The sequence below is a fragment of the Urocitellus parryii genome, chromosome 9, assembly GCF_045843805.1.
Source record: "Urocitellus parryii isolate mUroPar1 chromosome 9, mUroPar1.hap1, whole genome shotgun sequence".
NCBI lineage: Eukaryota > Metazoa > Chordata > Mammalia > Rodentia > Sciuridae > Urocitellus > Urocitellus parryii.
The window spans coordinates 52,208,068-52,224,380 of record NC_135539.1 but is presented as its reverse complement, the minus strand read 5'-3'; the positions used below and the strand labels follow the sequence as shown (position 1 = coordinate 52,224,380).

Sequence of the window (16,313 nt, the reverse complement as noted above, 5' to 3'; positions counted from 1 at the left end):
AAGAGGACTTTGTCATATCCTTTCAATGGAAAAGACTTGAGCTCCCTGATAGATGTGATAGAAATCTTACTTTCTAGTCTTGCTTCAGTTGCCTGATATGTAGAATGTGATTTGTCATTGATAATATAAGTTATATCAGGAATATGTTGTTGCTGTTTAATGTAAAAATAAAGGTGATGCTAAATAAGCTTTTTCAGTTTTTATGAATAGTTAAATTTTGTGATTGTGATTTGATCTAAAGAAAAATAAATTTTATGTGGAGGATACCAAAGTATATTGTATAGATGAGATCCTAAAAATATTCAAAATACAAATGCTAGAAGGCAGAAGAACATTGGTAGTTAGTCTCTGTGAGTTTGGCTTTCTGGAATATCTGAATTAGCCCTCTGTAGTAGAACTTTTCATCATGACAGACATATTCTATAATCTTTGGTGTTTAGTACAGAATAGCCACTAGGCACATTAGATATTTAGCACTAAATTTTACATAATTAAATACAAATTCAATTAGTTACATATAGCTTAGGGTTACCATATGGGACAACACAGATCAGAATTAATTTGGTTAGGAACAAAAAGAATCAAGTGTTTTTAACCTAACAGTTTCAGTCTCCTTAAAGATTTCCAAAAGCGTGTTCATGTATAGTTGCAAACAAAATGAAATTATGGAAAATCATTGGAGTGCCTATTGCTGTGACATGGATTCAGAGAGACTAATATCTAGAGATTTTTATAGGGTCTGAATATCTACTTACTTAAATCAGGAATGTTAAATAAGTGGTATAGGTCAAAACAGAAAATAAAACAGTTTAATAATACATTTAATTCTTCATGTATATACTGGATTCCTCTGGGTCAATTACTATGTTAAGCTTGAAGCATGATGGTTGGTATTTGGTAGCCAAATATTTTCCTCTTAATCTATCACAGACTTTACTAATGGATGACTGGTTTTTCATAACATTAGAATACTATTAATTTTCAAGCAGAGGTGACATACAAGAGGAAACATGTTACTTTATTTCCACTTGGTGATGTGGAGATAAAAAGAGCACATATGCTTCCCCTTAAAAGAGATCAGTCACATTTTAATAGGGGAGGTACATACTTAACAAGTAGATTATAAAGTATATACAGAAAATGGTATGATAGAAAGAAAGTGATCTGGAGCATATTTTTTAACCTGTGTGCCATAACTTTTAGGTACATGTCTGAATTGCCTGTAATTTATATAACATAGTGTGTACACTTTTATACAACCTATTTTTCTGGTGTGAGGCTTCGTAGTTTCTACTAAGTGAAGTTAGGAATCACTTATTGGGTGAAGGACAGTCAAGAAAGGATTCCAAAGGAGTGATGTTTGACTGAATATTAAAAACATTAAATAGGCATTGTCGTATTTTGTGGGTAGTCAGAAAACAGCTAATGTAAAAGCCCAAAGTCATCAAATAGCGCACTCTATGAAATATATAAATTTTGACATTACTGGTTCATAAAGTACAGAAGACATTAGAGAGACTAGGTAAAAAGAACCTCATGCCATTTTAGTATATGAGTATTTAGACTCTAAGGGAGAAGGAATTGACCAAGAGAAGGACAACAAATATTTTGATATCACACTATTTAATATTTTTGCTTATATCCATATCAACCTAGCTTAATTTGGATAAATAATTGAATGGCAAGTGATTCTTGATGACAGATCTGTGAAATAAACCTCACATTTCCATTGTCATGATAGTGATTCTCAAGGAGAATAAGTCTCCTTGGCAGGAATGCACTCACTGTCACTGTTATTGGTAGTGGGTTTTAACACTTCATCTTTAACTACCAGTCTCTAAGCTTTTGGTAAAGTAGTTTAATGATCTGTAAGATAGGACTTAAAAATAATGACATAATGACCTTATTATTTTATATTATGGAAAACTATATGAAATTGCTAAGTTGTGATTTTTGAGCTACAAAAATGGCATTTCCACATGGTACTACCAGACACATTTAATAATCCATTGATGTTTTTAGTAAAGGACTTCTAGTTTACTTGCTTTTAGAGTGGGTGGAAGGTATCCTATTCACTGTCTTCTATCATTTTTATCTGTATTTGTAGTAAAGATGAATATGAATAATATATCTGTGAGCTTAGATTGTTTGTGGCTCTGAAGCAAAATCTAAAAGTCTTTTTTCCTTAGAAAATCCAGGTCTTGCTTTTATCCAGACATCTGTGAGAGGTTTTTGTTGATGAATTCACACAGTAAATGATTGTTTATGGTTTCTTCTGTCAGCTTTTAGTTTGGATGCTGAACAGCCTGATTATGATTTGGATTCTGAAGATGAAGTATTTGTGAATAAATTAAAAAAGAAAATGGACATCTGTCCACTGCAATTTGAGGAAATGATTGACCGTCTAGAAAAAGGCAGTGGTCAGCAGGTACAATTCCATTTACATATAATGTATGTATGTATTGTGTAAATGTCTATATTATATGGAAATTGCATGATACTGAAGGGAGCTAAGAGAGCAGGCTTTGATGTTTAAAGGTATGAATTCATATCTCATCTCTGCCTATTATTAACCTGTATAATCTTGAGCAATATCTTTAAATTTCTCTATGCCTCAGTTTCCTCATCCATAATGTAGACGATAAATTTCATTGTATTATTGTGAAAATTAGATAAAATAATGAGTGTGCTTAGAGCACCTAGCTCAGTGTATAAGGTACAATATGTAAGTTTGCTATTGTATAATACAATATACATTTTTGAGTATTGTCATTTAAATTGAGAAATAACAATTTTGAACCCTATATATTATATGAAAATGACACAGTGGTTTTATATTTAGCCAGTCAGTCTACAGGAAGCCAAACTACTGCTAAAAGAAGATGATGAACTAATTAGAGAAGTTTATGAATACTGGATTAAAAAAAGAAAAAACTGTCGAGGGCCATCTCTTATCCCATCAGTAAAACAAGAAAAGCGAGATGGTTCCAGCACAAATGATCCTTATGTGGCTTTTAGAAGACGCACTGAAAAAATGCAGACTCGAAAAGTAAGTGACTTTGGATTTTTTTTTCTTTAAATCTATAAAAATTATTTATAGTAATTAATCTCAGTTTTCTTTGATTTAATTTTTGTTAAATGCAACTCTTTACAATTATAATGAAAGATATAATTGAAAATAAGTTGACTTTAAGATTTACTGTATAGCTGTTACTGGTATATTTTAATGTTAATACCCTTAAAAATCTTATACAAAATTGATTTCCTGGTGTTCCATTCTGTCTTCCAATGTCTTTAAATTCCAATTCACCCTTCAAATATATACATTCTTAAGTATCAATAACTTGGCTCACAGTGCTACTAATTAGGAGTATTATTGACATTAAACAAGCAACTTTAATATTTGCAGAATCGCAAAAATGATGAAGCCTCTTATGAAAAAATGCTTAAGCTGCGTCGAGATCTAAGTCGGGCTGTTACTATTCTAGAAATGATAAAAAGAAGAGAAAAGAGTAAAAGGGAGCTATTGCACTTAACACTGGAAATTATGGAAAAGAGGTAAAGTACATTTTAATAGTACTAAGAAGTATGGTAGCAGTAGCATTTTGGTATATTAAGTTAATTTATTTCCTGAGCAATTATCTGTAATTACAGAATATCTACTTTTAATAATAGAAACTGTTTAAATGTGTGGTGTGATACCAAGCTTGTATAATTTTACATGTATTCCTGTCTTTTTAAAGTGACTGGGCTCACTAACTGAAATGTATCAGATATTTCCATTTTGAAATCTCTTTCATTTGTTCTTACTTGTTGTGTATAGGGCTTTGAGAGAGAGAACATTTTTGTATTTTGTGGGTTTTGTTTTATTCACTTGATATAGTACTAATTATTTATTTGTATGTATACACACACTTTTTAAATAATTGGATTTTGTTTGTTTTTGTACTGGGGATTGAACCCAGGGCCTTGTGCATGCTAGACAAGTAGTACTTCACCAACTGAGCTATTTCCCTAGCCCATTAAATAATTGATGGTTTTCATAAAAAAGTAAAGAAAAGAAGGGGGAATGGCAGTGAGGTACACAACAAAAACTTCAAGTCTGATTGCCATATTTCTCAGTAAGAAAATCACTGTTTAATTTTTCTGAAAGAAATCACAAGAAATTTGGTTTTTAGTACAGACAGTTACAATTAGTAGGAAATTTTCAACACCGTTTTATGCATTAATTTCTACTTTTCTACCAGTCTTTCACCAAAATTGTTAAGGCAGGATTCCAAGTATTCTCTTTTTTCCAGTGTCATTATGTGTCAAGAAAAAGCTATGAGACAAAAAAAGTAGAAGGAAGAAACAAAAGGATTATTTATCTTTAATTTTAATAGACATTCAGCAAATAGTTCAGGTTTAACTAGACTTAATTACCTATGTCCAATTGATGTTTATAATTATATTTCAGTTATTAATAGTCATAAGGATTTATACTTTCAAAAGTAACTTTTTTAAACTTTCTTTTCCTCCCAGCTTTATTTAGGTATAATTGAAAAGTAAAGATTGTACATTTTTGTATGTTGATCAGAGGGTATGAAGTTGTGGTCATAAAACAAATAAGTTCTGAAGACCTAATGTACAGAATAGTTAATAACAATGTATTGTATTCTTGAAATTTGCTTCAAGGAAATCAGACCCCCCTACGTACTGTGTGTGAGGTGATAGATATGTTAATTAGCTTCATCATAGTAATCATTTCACAGTATGTATATTTATCAAAACATCACATGCTCTTCGAATATCATTGTTTTAAACTTTGTTTTTTATCATTTCAGGTATAATTTGGGTGACTACAATGGAGAGATCATGTCTGAGGTTATGGCACAGAGACAGCCAATGAAACCTACTTATGCCATCCCCATCATCCCTATTACTAATAGCAGTCAGTTTAAACATCAGGAAGTAATGGATGTGAAGGAGTTTAAAGTTAATAAGGTGATTAAACTTTTTTGTGATATAGTATCAGATAATGGGATGATATTTTATCATTAGAATGAGAATAAAAAGTCAAAACACAACTGGGCACACTGGTGCAAACCTGTAATCCCAGCACCCCAGGAGGCTGAGCCAGGAGGATCAGGAGTTCAAAGCCAGCCTCAACAAAAGCAAGACACTAAGCAATTGAATGAGACCCTCTCTCTCAATAAAATAGGGTTGTGGATGTGGCTTACAGTCTAGTGCCCCTGAATTCAGTTCCCGTACCCCCCTCCCAGAAAAGTAAAAGCACATAAAAAAAAAAACCCTACCATGAAGTATGCTGCTTATTAAGAAAGCAGAAATTTGTAATTAAAACTTTATTTTTATTTTGGTTATTTCCTTATAAAGGTAGAGTTTATTACTATATATCTGATAAAAGGAGTATTTTACTAGTAGTAGGATTATCAGGTATTGAAGTAATATAAATAAAATATAAAGGGTTAGAGACAAATATGTGAAATTTATCTTTTGTGAACACATCTGTACGTAAGCAAAATAAAAAGTGATAATTCAGGTGTATCTCTTTAATAGTTTGTAATATAGATAGTACATCTAAAAAGTGAGGGTAATACAAGAATTTTTCCTTTTACTTATATAAAGATATGATCCATGGACATTAAAATTTTATACTTAATCTAAATTTTATGTTCCACTTTTATAATTTAACTATGCCTTTAAAATTGAATGGCTATTTTTCTACTTTTAGTATTTTAAATCTATGGTTCCCCTATCTGACTCTCCTGTGTGGTTTTCCTCTACTTGAATCCAGTGTTAGTTACCCTTCAGTTATATTTCCAGATTAAACTCTTTATTTAATTCTGATGTTACTTTTCTCTCTATGTGCCAGAAATATGAGCCCTCACGCTTGCAGGTACTTTAAATTCCTCTAAATTAAGACAGAATTCTTAAAGGGACTGTTTCATTATCTTGATCATTTTATTATATGGTGTTTGGATCCCAAATTTTATTGAATAAGATCAAGCTTTTTAATTATCTTTTAAAGAAAAATGGTAGCTAATAATGTAGTCATTACAGGAGACCATTTATAATAACTTCTGAATAATGTTTTGTTTTGCAGTTAGCTTTCAATTAAGTCTTTCTTCTCAGTACAACAGTAGTAATTGAAGAAAGATACTTTATGATTGAGTAGTTAATTTTTTCCAGTAAACTATAATGCCATAAATTACATAAGAATTAATATGAATTCTTAATATGTTTACATACCATAATTCTTGCCATGACCTTTTTCTTCTTAATATGTTTGCCTCTAATTTTCCTTACTGTTGCCTATATGTCAAATTCATACTTATCTTAACGTTTGCCATCATCTAACATACATATTTCTAACATGCACTGTGTTCTGTCAACTTAGTCTTGCCTCTGTTTTATCCTGGTGTTTCCCTTATTTAATGATTTTTTATATCTTTGTCTTCTGGCACTGCTCAAAATCTAACACTCCAGAAAGACTTGTTATTGTTCAGGTAGCAAGTCCTTAATTTTTATGTTTATTACTCTTCAAAATTATAATTTTATGTACTACTTTCTTAACCATTATCTGTAGTTTGCTTTGTGTTTGGGTAAAGTTGTTTTTATTATTATTTTTCCTATATTGATTTGTTATTGCTTGAGACCAGGGCCTATATATCACCCCCACTCTCCAGAATTTTCATAGAAAATTAAAAAAAATTATCGGAGCCAGTGGCAAATACTGGAGAACTTCTGTTCTTTCGTTTTACTTTCTTTGAAACAAAATGATATATAGAACTATGTTGGATTGTACAATATACTCATGCTTTCACAGAGATCAACTTCTTTACAATGTAAGATGACCAGACATAAAAGTCTTACCTTATGAATATGAACACCTTCATCAGAGCAATAAGCTTCTTTTTTTTAATTTCCAAAAAACTGAAGTTTTGTAGAACATGGTTTCTAGTATATAATTAATTCACATCTTTGTTGCAGCAAGATAAAACTGATCTTATCCGACCGAAACGGAAATACGAAAAGAAGCCCAAAGTCTTACCATCGTCTGCTGCTGCTACTCCTCAACAGACGAGTCCTGCACTGCCAGTCTTTAATGCTAAAGATTTAAATCAGTATGACTTTCCCAGCTCAGATGAAGAACCTCTCTCCCAGGTAAAAATATGCGAATGTCTCTATTAACATAGGAGAGGAATGTAGAAAGTCACATGTTTAACCTGTTTCATTTATTTTGTATTTAAAGGTTTTGTCTGGCTCTTCGGAAGCTGAGGAAGAAAATGATCCTGATGGTCCTTTTGCTTTCCGTAGGAAAGCAGGCTGTCAGTACTATGCTGTAAGTTTCAGACCTTATTTGTAAATAACATTCTATTTGCATTTAACTCATGAATTAAAATAATTTGGACTTTCTTTTAGCCTCACTTAGACCAAACTGGCAACTGGCCTTGGACTAGTCCTAAGGATGGAGGATTAGGGGATGTGCGATACAGATACTGCTTGACTACTCTCACCGTACCCCAAAGGTGTATTGGATTTGCACGAAGACGGGTTGGGCGCGGTGGAAGGTAAGGTATTTCAGCATTCCCAGTATAGAGATATTTTAGACAGTAATCAAATTCAGAGTTTAAAGTAAGACAGTCATTCTAAACAGCTTACCAGTTACTATTTGCTGTTCTTAACTGATTTGTTGACTGAAATATTTTTGCCTCTGCTATTCGTTTCCTATACAACCATAGCTCACACAATGTATAACTCTTAATGAATCCCAAATGAATTTCCTTTTCTTCCCAAGATGGAATACCTCAGTTAAATTATCAAGGGATAGAATTCTAAGAAAAGGGAATGGATGAATATAAATAAATCCTTATTGCACATACTGTATTAAGCTAAACAAGACTATAAAAAAATGTTGGGTTCTGGGAGAAGGGACTTAAATAGGCCCAAAATTGTCATGTTAACTAAGATAATGGTTTGTCTAACTTTTTAACTAAAAGAATCCATATGTGACCCAATCTTTACATCCCAGTTTGTCAGAATTTAATTTTTCTTCCTACATAGTCTAAAGGCCTTTATATGAGTTGTTTGTATGAGGAAAGGAAAGGAATTGCAGAGTCGCTGAAAACAAAGATAAATAAAATTTTTGGTTGAAAACCAATTTGAAAAATAGAAACTGTGTCAAATAGAAACTGAGATTTTTGAGCCTGATGTGCCTATAATCCCAGCAACTCTGGAGGTTGAGGCAGGTAGCTTTAGCAACCTAACAAGGCCCTAAGCAACTTAGCAAGATCCTGTCTCAAAACAAAAAATTTATGAAAGGTAGCCGGGGTATGGCTAAGGATGTGTCTCAGTAGTTAAGTACCTCTGGTTTAGTCCACAGTGCTCCTCTCCCCCCAAAAAAAGAAAAAAATGAGATTTTGGCCTAAAAGAGCCAAAAACTGAAATAATCAACTTTATAGTATGATTTTAAGTACTTAGTATGCTTTTATTCCATTTTTTTTAAGTTGAGAAAGAAAGAAAAATCTTTTTTATATAACCTCTGAATTGCAATTTTAAGTAAACATTACATGTCTTGTTTTTAATAGGGTCTTACTGGACAGAGCTTATTCAGAATATGACAGTATGTTTCGCCATCTGGATTTGGAAATGCTTTCCTCACCACAACATTCTCCAGTCAATCAGTTTGCCAATACCTCAGAAACAAATACCTCGGACAAATCTTTCTCTAAAGACCTCAGTCAGATACTAGTCAATATCAAATCATGTAGATGGCGGCATTTTAGGCCTCGGACACCATCCCTACATGACAGTGACAATGATGAACTCTCCAATAGAAAATTATATAGGAGTATAAATCGAACAGGAACAGCACAACCTGGGACCCAGACATGCAGTACCTCCACGCAAAGTAAAAGTAGCAGTGGTTCAGCACACTTTGGTATGTTTATATGTGATGTACATTTCTGTAGATGGGCTTGTTCATTTTGGGGGGGTATATGGTCTGTTGTAATAAGTACTTTTTTGAATCCTGTTCAGTCATACTATTGCTGTAGTCCCTAGGTGTTTGCTTTCATTTACCCACACATACAAAGGTGATTTGTTACTACTGAATGTGTGATATTTGTTTCCTGAATGAAGTCTGTGAACCACAACATTCATCAGTCATTTTCAGTTAATATGAAAAGAAAATGGAGCCTACTTGTTAACTTTTTTATGCTTGAATACTTCTAGTTTTTTATTTTAGTCTGCTTAACTGTAACGATGAATAGACAATAGGTATGTGTAACTTACATGCTGACACAATAATAATTTAGAAAACTATGAGAAACAAACTATATTTTCAGAAAAAAATATTTAAGCTAAAGGATTATTTTAGTATTTAAAATTTTTTTCCATAATATTGACTTTATTATTATTCCTATATTGTGAAATGTACGTAAAATAAATGCTTTCTACTTAAAATATTCCTTTAAACTTAGCTTTCTATTTTATTGTTATTATTTTTTAACTATTTTTTTAGTTGTAGATGGACAGCATGCCTTTATTTTATTTGTTTACTTTTATGCAGTGCTGAGGATTAAACCCAGTGCCTCACATGTGTTAGGCAACCACTCTGCCACTGAGCTACAGCCCTAGCCTCTATTATTATTATTTAAAATATAGTTTAGTTGTAGGTGTCAATGGATCTTGTTAGGCGAGCACTCTACCACTGAGCTACATCCCAGCCCTTAGCCTTCTATTTATAGATTATAGAAATAAACTGTTAAAAGCATGTCACTACAACTTTTTAAGGAATTTAAATACAGATTTTTGAAAGTATTATAAAGGTCTTTATTCCCTAATCTTCTGTTAAGGTTACACTTTATAAATATAAGCATTTGCTCTTATTTTTGAAGTCCTCAAGAAAATGTTCCAAAAACTAATTTTCTTTGGTTACAAAGAAGTACTTTCATGAAATGGGAGTCTTTCAGCTCATGAGAAAACTTATTACATTTCAGAAATCAACTAGAAAATAAACAGCTTTTCTGAGGCCTAACATTATTTACAATTCCATTAATTTTAGTGTCTTTATCACAAAAAGCCAGGTTTTATCTGCTGTATAGGCTTAAAAACAAAATGAAAAACTTCCAATATGAAGACTTACATACATTGTGAGTATGGAGATTTTAAAAGTATAAACTTATAATAGTGTCTGATAATTAACCTTTTTGAGCTGTATAAAATCCTTTGATTCTTCTCAAATAACTGTTTCATCAGTCCACATCTACTTTACTCCCTAAAATAGAGAAATGAACTTATATATTCTAAAGATTTTATTATGATCTTTTTCATGTAGGTTATTTTAGGTTCTACTTACATAGGCATATGAATGTCAATTGTAAAACTTTCTTGACATTTAAAATGTGAACATTACCAAAATGAGCTGAAAAAAAATTTTAGTGACCTCATAGTTGTTGTTGTTAATCATTTCTTTTCCCCTAGATATCTATTTTGTTTCTTGAAAGATGGAGGCATCTTTTCCTATCAGTACTACTTTTCAATTTTCTCTTAAATTTTGCCAGATTTTTCTATATAGAATAGATGTCTACAGACTACTACTATAGGTTAACAATATTTATTCTTTCATATTTGTGAATATCCCAGAGACCTAAAGCTTTTCTTTTTACACTCTGAATTACAATTAAGTTGTATCTAATGTGTATTTGAGATAAGTGAATTCCAAGTATTGGTCCCTGGAGAAAAGAACTAAAATTTAGCAGTTTACATGTTATACCTACCTATAAAGCTTTTCTGATGAATGTGGGTTCTCCAGAGTGAGCCTAGAATGGGAGAAGAGAATTTCTTTGCTGTTTTCTTACAGTGTTCCAATTTTCTGCTTTATTCATAGATTAAAAATCTCTCCTCATATTTTATATCATTGTAGTTTTAAAAAAGAATGTTTTTCATACAGCATGGTCCCCAGGCAGAAACCACATTTCTTCATCTGGGACTTAAAGAAACCCCAAAACCCTGATGTGATCTGATGCTAGATAAAACACTGTGTTTAGTTTATTGAAAGAGGAGTTTGACGTACTCCCAAGGAATTTTCAAGGCTTAATTTTGACTGTACTGACTTACCCATCATATCATATATGAATCCCTTAATATACTTCCCTGCTGCTTAAGCCAAATATGTGGATTATTATTTTAGTCATCTTTTGATTATCCAGTTATAAATATTAAGATTTATACTTATGTGATGACACTAGTGATGCTTTCTGGTCCGACTCCTTTTAATCATGTTTGAGGTCTTCTTTACTCTCATTTAAAAAAAATTTTTTTTGGAGCGCGCACGGGGGGCGGGTAGTTGCATATGGACAGCATGCCTTTATTTTATCTGTTTATTTGGTGCTAAGGATCAAACCCAGTGCCTCACACATGCTAGGCAAGCGCTTTGCCACTGAGCTACAGCCCCAGCCCATCTCATTTTTAAATAGAAAATTCTAAATGAAGATATCAGCAGACCATTCATTTTAGTGAAGTGCATAAATTTTAACACACCAACTTTTATAAACTCTGTTTCAATTACTCAGAATCTGTTTTGCTTTCTCCACATGACTCAGATGTTAGGTAGCCTTCTAATCCAGGTGTTATTGAGTACATGGTCCTCTGCATACTATATAGCAGAATAGCACAGTGTTGAGGAAATTAGAAAGACCTAAATGTATATTTAGGATTTCTAGGACTAGGTTTTGTATTTAAATTGCCTTTTTAAAAAAAATTACTTAAATAACATATTATCTATTTTTTTTAATATACAGTAATACCTTTGAAAATTTAGTGTTTTTTCAGTGACTCAGTATTCATTTCTGTGTGTTTGAGTTTGGGAGATATCAAATAAAAACATTAATATATTTCATACCTAGAGGGAATTCTTCTTAAGGCTCCTAATATAATTCAGAAAAACTGAAATGAGAAGATGACATTTAAACCAGAATGATCAAGTTCAGGATTTTAATTCCTAGTTTCCAATAAAATTTCAGCAGCACTGTAAATAATTTTTCTAAGCTCACATATCTATACTCCAGATCTGATTTGTTCTCATAAGAGAAGATCTATGACTAGAATCTTGTTTTAAATCTCAGTAGGTATAACTTAACCACTTAAGTGTGTAACAGATATTTTACTATGGAAAAGGAACTGTAGATTTGAGCACTAAACACTTTTAATCACTATATTTTGTAACTCTGCAGGACCTTAATTGTTATTCCAGTGTTTCAAAATTATATATTTTTCACAGTAGACAATAGATAATAGTGTACAGCATAATGAGCAGAGTGAAGCAGGGCATGTATAAAATGCACTAGTAGTTCTTCTACAGTTGTACAGCAACATTAAAGAAATGTCACACTAAGAGCAATATTTACTAATAATTTTCATGTTCAGGTCAACCACAGTCAAATGTGTTCATAGTTTGCCACTAAGTGAATGACAACAAACTTTGGGTTTCAAATTGGATTTCTAAAGGGCTGAAAAGGGCTCATGAACCTTATCAATTTAAGCTCATTAATTATGGGATCTTACTTTAGTAAACTACCTGGATTCATTTCACTTTATATTTATTTATTTGAAGTTACCTTTTTCTTATATTAAAATAATTTTCTGCCTGTTTACTGCTCAAAGAAATTTCTAATTCAGCAGTATCTTTTAAAATAGGCTTTGGGGGTTTTGTTTGTCTCTATCAAAGTATATCTTTTGATAATCTAGACTCCATCTTCCCTAACTGAATTTTGAAATTATTTCTTTTTCTTTTTTTATTTTTTAAATATTTGTTTTAGTTGTAGGTGGACACAATAACCTTTATTTCATTTTTATGTGGTGCTGAGGATGGAATCCAGTGCCTCACATGTGCTAGACGAGAGCTCTACCACTGAGCCACAACCACAGCTTCTGAAATTTTCTTTCTTTCTAAGCACCTGTCACCCTTCCCACCAACCCCTTTAGAGCATTTTAATAGAGCTGCTCCAGTTATAGGAGTATGACTACTAAGCAATAGGTGCTGCTGGGCCATATCTTGGTTTCGTAAAGTCAGGTGATTTCACACAAATTCCTTCCCAGAAAATTAGGCTACCAAAAAAAAAAAAAAAAAAAAAAAAAAGGTTTCTATCTTTGTGAATTTCTAATAAGGGAAAAGTTCATCTTTCTAAATCAAATTATTTTAGGTTGAGTGATCTTGGTTAGAAAGTTTGTCCATATAGTGAACCAAAAGTTGTCTCCTTAAATTTAAACCTACAGGTTTGTGTTTTACCTGTGGAAGCATCTGAGTGAGTATGCTTGCTCTCCAACATCATATTGCCCTTCGAATATGAAAGTCTTGGCATGCTTCCTTCCCTAGTCCTAATCCCCAGTTATACATCCTCAGCTTTTAATTGTAGCCTGCACATGACTGTTCTTTCCTATCTAGAGTCTTGTCAGGTGCTCTACATGAGATGATTTTTAAATTACTTGACTCACACTGTTGGTACATAAAAGTTTACTTCTTAAAAATAATATTAAACCTAAAACAGAATTTTTGTCTATTTGTTTTTAAATTAAAAGTGTTGATTGATTTGATGGGGATTTTTTGTTTTTCTCTTCCCCTACTGAATATCTGTTTGATCGCATAAATTTCTTGATCTCTAATATGAGATTATATGAGGAAATTACTAAGAGTTTCTCCTGATCTCAGTCTTTTGTTTGTTTCTTTGTTTGATACTGTGAAAGTGTTCTATTTCTAGATTTGGTCTTATGTCCGTAATAACCCTATTTGTGTGAATTATATATTTGACCTCCACACCAATATCTGGAGGCAAGTGTGCAACAAAATTTTCTACCTTGATACTTCAGTGAGACTTAGGGCAGTATGGTCATTTTTGCTTTTCATTTAGCATTTAATTAGATGGGAGATGATGGTACCAGGGATTGAACTCAGGAGCACTTAAACACTGAGCCATATCCTTAGCCCTATTTTGTATTTTATTTAAAGACAGGGTCTCACTGCGTTGCCTAGTACCTCGATTTTGCTAAGGCTGGCTTTGAACTCTCACTCCTCCTGCCTTAGCTTCCTGAGCTGCTGGTATTACAGGTGTGCGCCACCATGCCCAGAACAATTAGATTTTTGAATTATAACAACTGAGCACTTATTGATTTTCTGTAGCCATAATAATATAAAACCCAGTTCAGATCATATTTGCCCAACTTTATTATTTTACCATTATCCAATTTTTTTCTACTCAGTCAAACATCCTTCTTTTGGCTTGGAATTTTATTTTTCAGGAAAAAAAAAGTAAAATCTTAGTATCTCATATAGCTGAAAAGAACCTAATGATCTCCTAATTTAATCTCTTTCACATTTAAATGAAGATACTGAGTCACAAAACAAATACCTTGCTCAAAAATACTCAGCCAATTATGGTGGAGCTGGGGGCTACAAATATCTATGTATATTGGCCCCTAAAACAGTGTTGTTTATGACCTTCCCTACCAGCCTCTGTGTTGCTGTTTCTTTTAGACCATTTAGCAAAAACATTAGTCAAAATTTTATAACTAGACTCTATAGACAATGTAGCAATATCTAAGAAATAGACTAACAGTGATCTAAAATGTTGTGTAATTTGTGATTGTTGCTTGCATTTTTATTTCTAAACCCATATTAGGAGGAAGTTAACAGTTGTTTAAAAAAACGAAATTAAAAAAAAAAATAAATAAATAAAAAAAACGAAATTCATCAAATTCCCAAGATTCATTAAGATATTAATTTAAATAGAACAAGAATGTTTGGAATATTTATTCTGTATTGATTTCCAAGTAATTATCACTAAATTTTTAAATAAAAAACAAACATTTTCAAGAATTTCAAGAATACTTTCTTTCATGTAAAGTTTGTATGAAGGTTTTTAGTGAATGCTAAATTACTGTTTTTCTAGATAAGTAATGACTTGATCTTCCAGAAACATTTCAAAGTATAAGGATAAATACTATGTAAATTACGAACATTCTTTCAGGGCAGCATTAACCTGTGTAGAGTCTCTTCAAGTTTTGACCCTGTTATATGGAAATGGTCATGTTGATGAAGGTTACTTTTCTACCAGTGTTCATCTAACATCTATAAATCTTCTGTAGACTTCAGGTCTGTAAATTACAGTATAATAGGAAAGGAATTAATCAAAGGACAAATTTGTAACAGACATAAAATAAGAAAACCAACAGTAGACTTTTTAGAACAAGAAATTACTTTTTTGCTCTTGTAGCCCAAGAATTTAGTTCAGCTCAAGTACAAAAGCCTGGTTAGACATGAATAACTGATGAGTCTTCCTTGAATTCTATTTCATGATTTTCTGATCCATTCAAAATATTATGGAATTTGTTACCTAAACATTTTCTAGTTGTATCAGACAGAAACAGTATCCTGGGGTATAGCTAGAGATTCTTTGAGTTATAAGTAAAAACTATAAAAATTGATGAAGTGATATTTTAACTAAATTATTAGCAGTTAAACAACAAATTAGGTGAAGTATTTTGTAAACATCAAACTTTAGATTGAGGATTTGCATGATTTATAGATTCCCTTGTACCAGGGATGCATGATAACCTCTTTTTGTTTTGTTTACTCAGACATGACAGGCTTCTTAAAGAAGCCTTTAAAGTTAGGTGTATTGTGATTGTATGTGCTTTTTTTTTTTTTCTTTTTTTAATTGGCAAAAAAAATTTAAAAAAGAAAAAGGTTTCCTTTTAAAAAACTGCACACACTTTTTGGGGGGGTAATAAATGAACATTTTTTTGTTTGTTTTTTTTAGAACTGAGCTCTCCATAGACAAACATAAGTAGCATAACACAGTGTCTTTCCTCAGACATCATTCTGTACAGTAAATCAACATAAACAACTCCGTTCTTATTGACTGGATTTTTTCCAGGTGGGTTAATTGGGTGGGGAAAATTAATTAACCTTAACATTGGAACCTCTTTTCTTCCTGTTAAACTTAAAAGAATGGGTTCTTTAAAAAAAAAAAAAAAGGAAATAAACCAAAACCTTACCTTTCATGTAGAGGAAATCTTTGTAATGACTAAAATTAGAAAATATATAGAAGTTAGAATTTATACACAAAACTAGTAGGGATCATCTGAAAGCATTGGAAGGTAATGTAGATAAAATAGAAACCAAATGGTAATTAGATTTCTTTTCAATTTCAGTGCAAAGTTGAATTCCAAATCTATGGATTAAAAAAGCTGATATGACTTTTCTACACTGTCTAACACAAGCGTCACAGCTTTACAAAAATAATGGCGTTGAA

General features: G+C 31.9%; 1 protein-coding gene across 3 annotated transcripts in view; it reads left to right on the top strand.

Annotated features, from left to right (window-relative positions):
* Positions 1-16,313, top strand: part of Epc1 (enhancer of polycomb 1) — a 57,704-nt gene that overhangs the window by 36,820 nt on the left and 4,571 nt on the right. For all 3 annotated transcript variants that reach the window (XM_026405172.2, XM_026405171.2, XM_077802471.1), the window contains exons 3-10: positions 2,283-2,428; positions 2,843-3,049; positions 3,410-3,558; positions 4,824-4,983; positions 6,991-7,164; positions 7,253-7,342; positions 7,423-7,571; positions 8,589-8,941. In XM_026405172.2, coding sequence (XP_026260957.1) covers positions 2,283-2,428; positions 2,843-3,049; positions 3,410-3,558; positions 4,824-4,983; positions 6,991-7,164; positions 7,253-7,342; positions 7,423-7,571; positions 8,589-8,941 — 1,428 coding nt within the window. The remainder of the gene's footprint in view (positions 1-2,282; positions 2,429-2,842; positions 3,050-3,409; positions 3,559-4,823; positions 4,984-6,990; positions 7,165-7,252; positions 7,343-7,422; positions 7,572-8,588; positions 8,942-16,313) is intronic.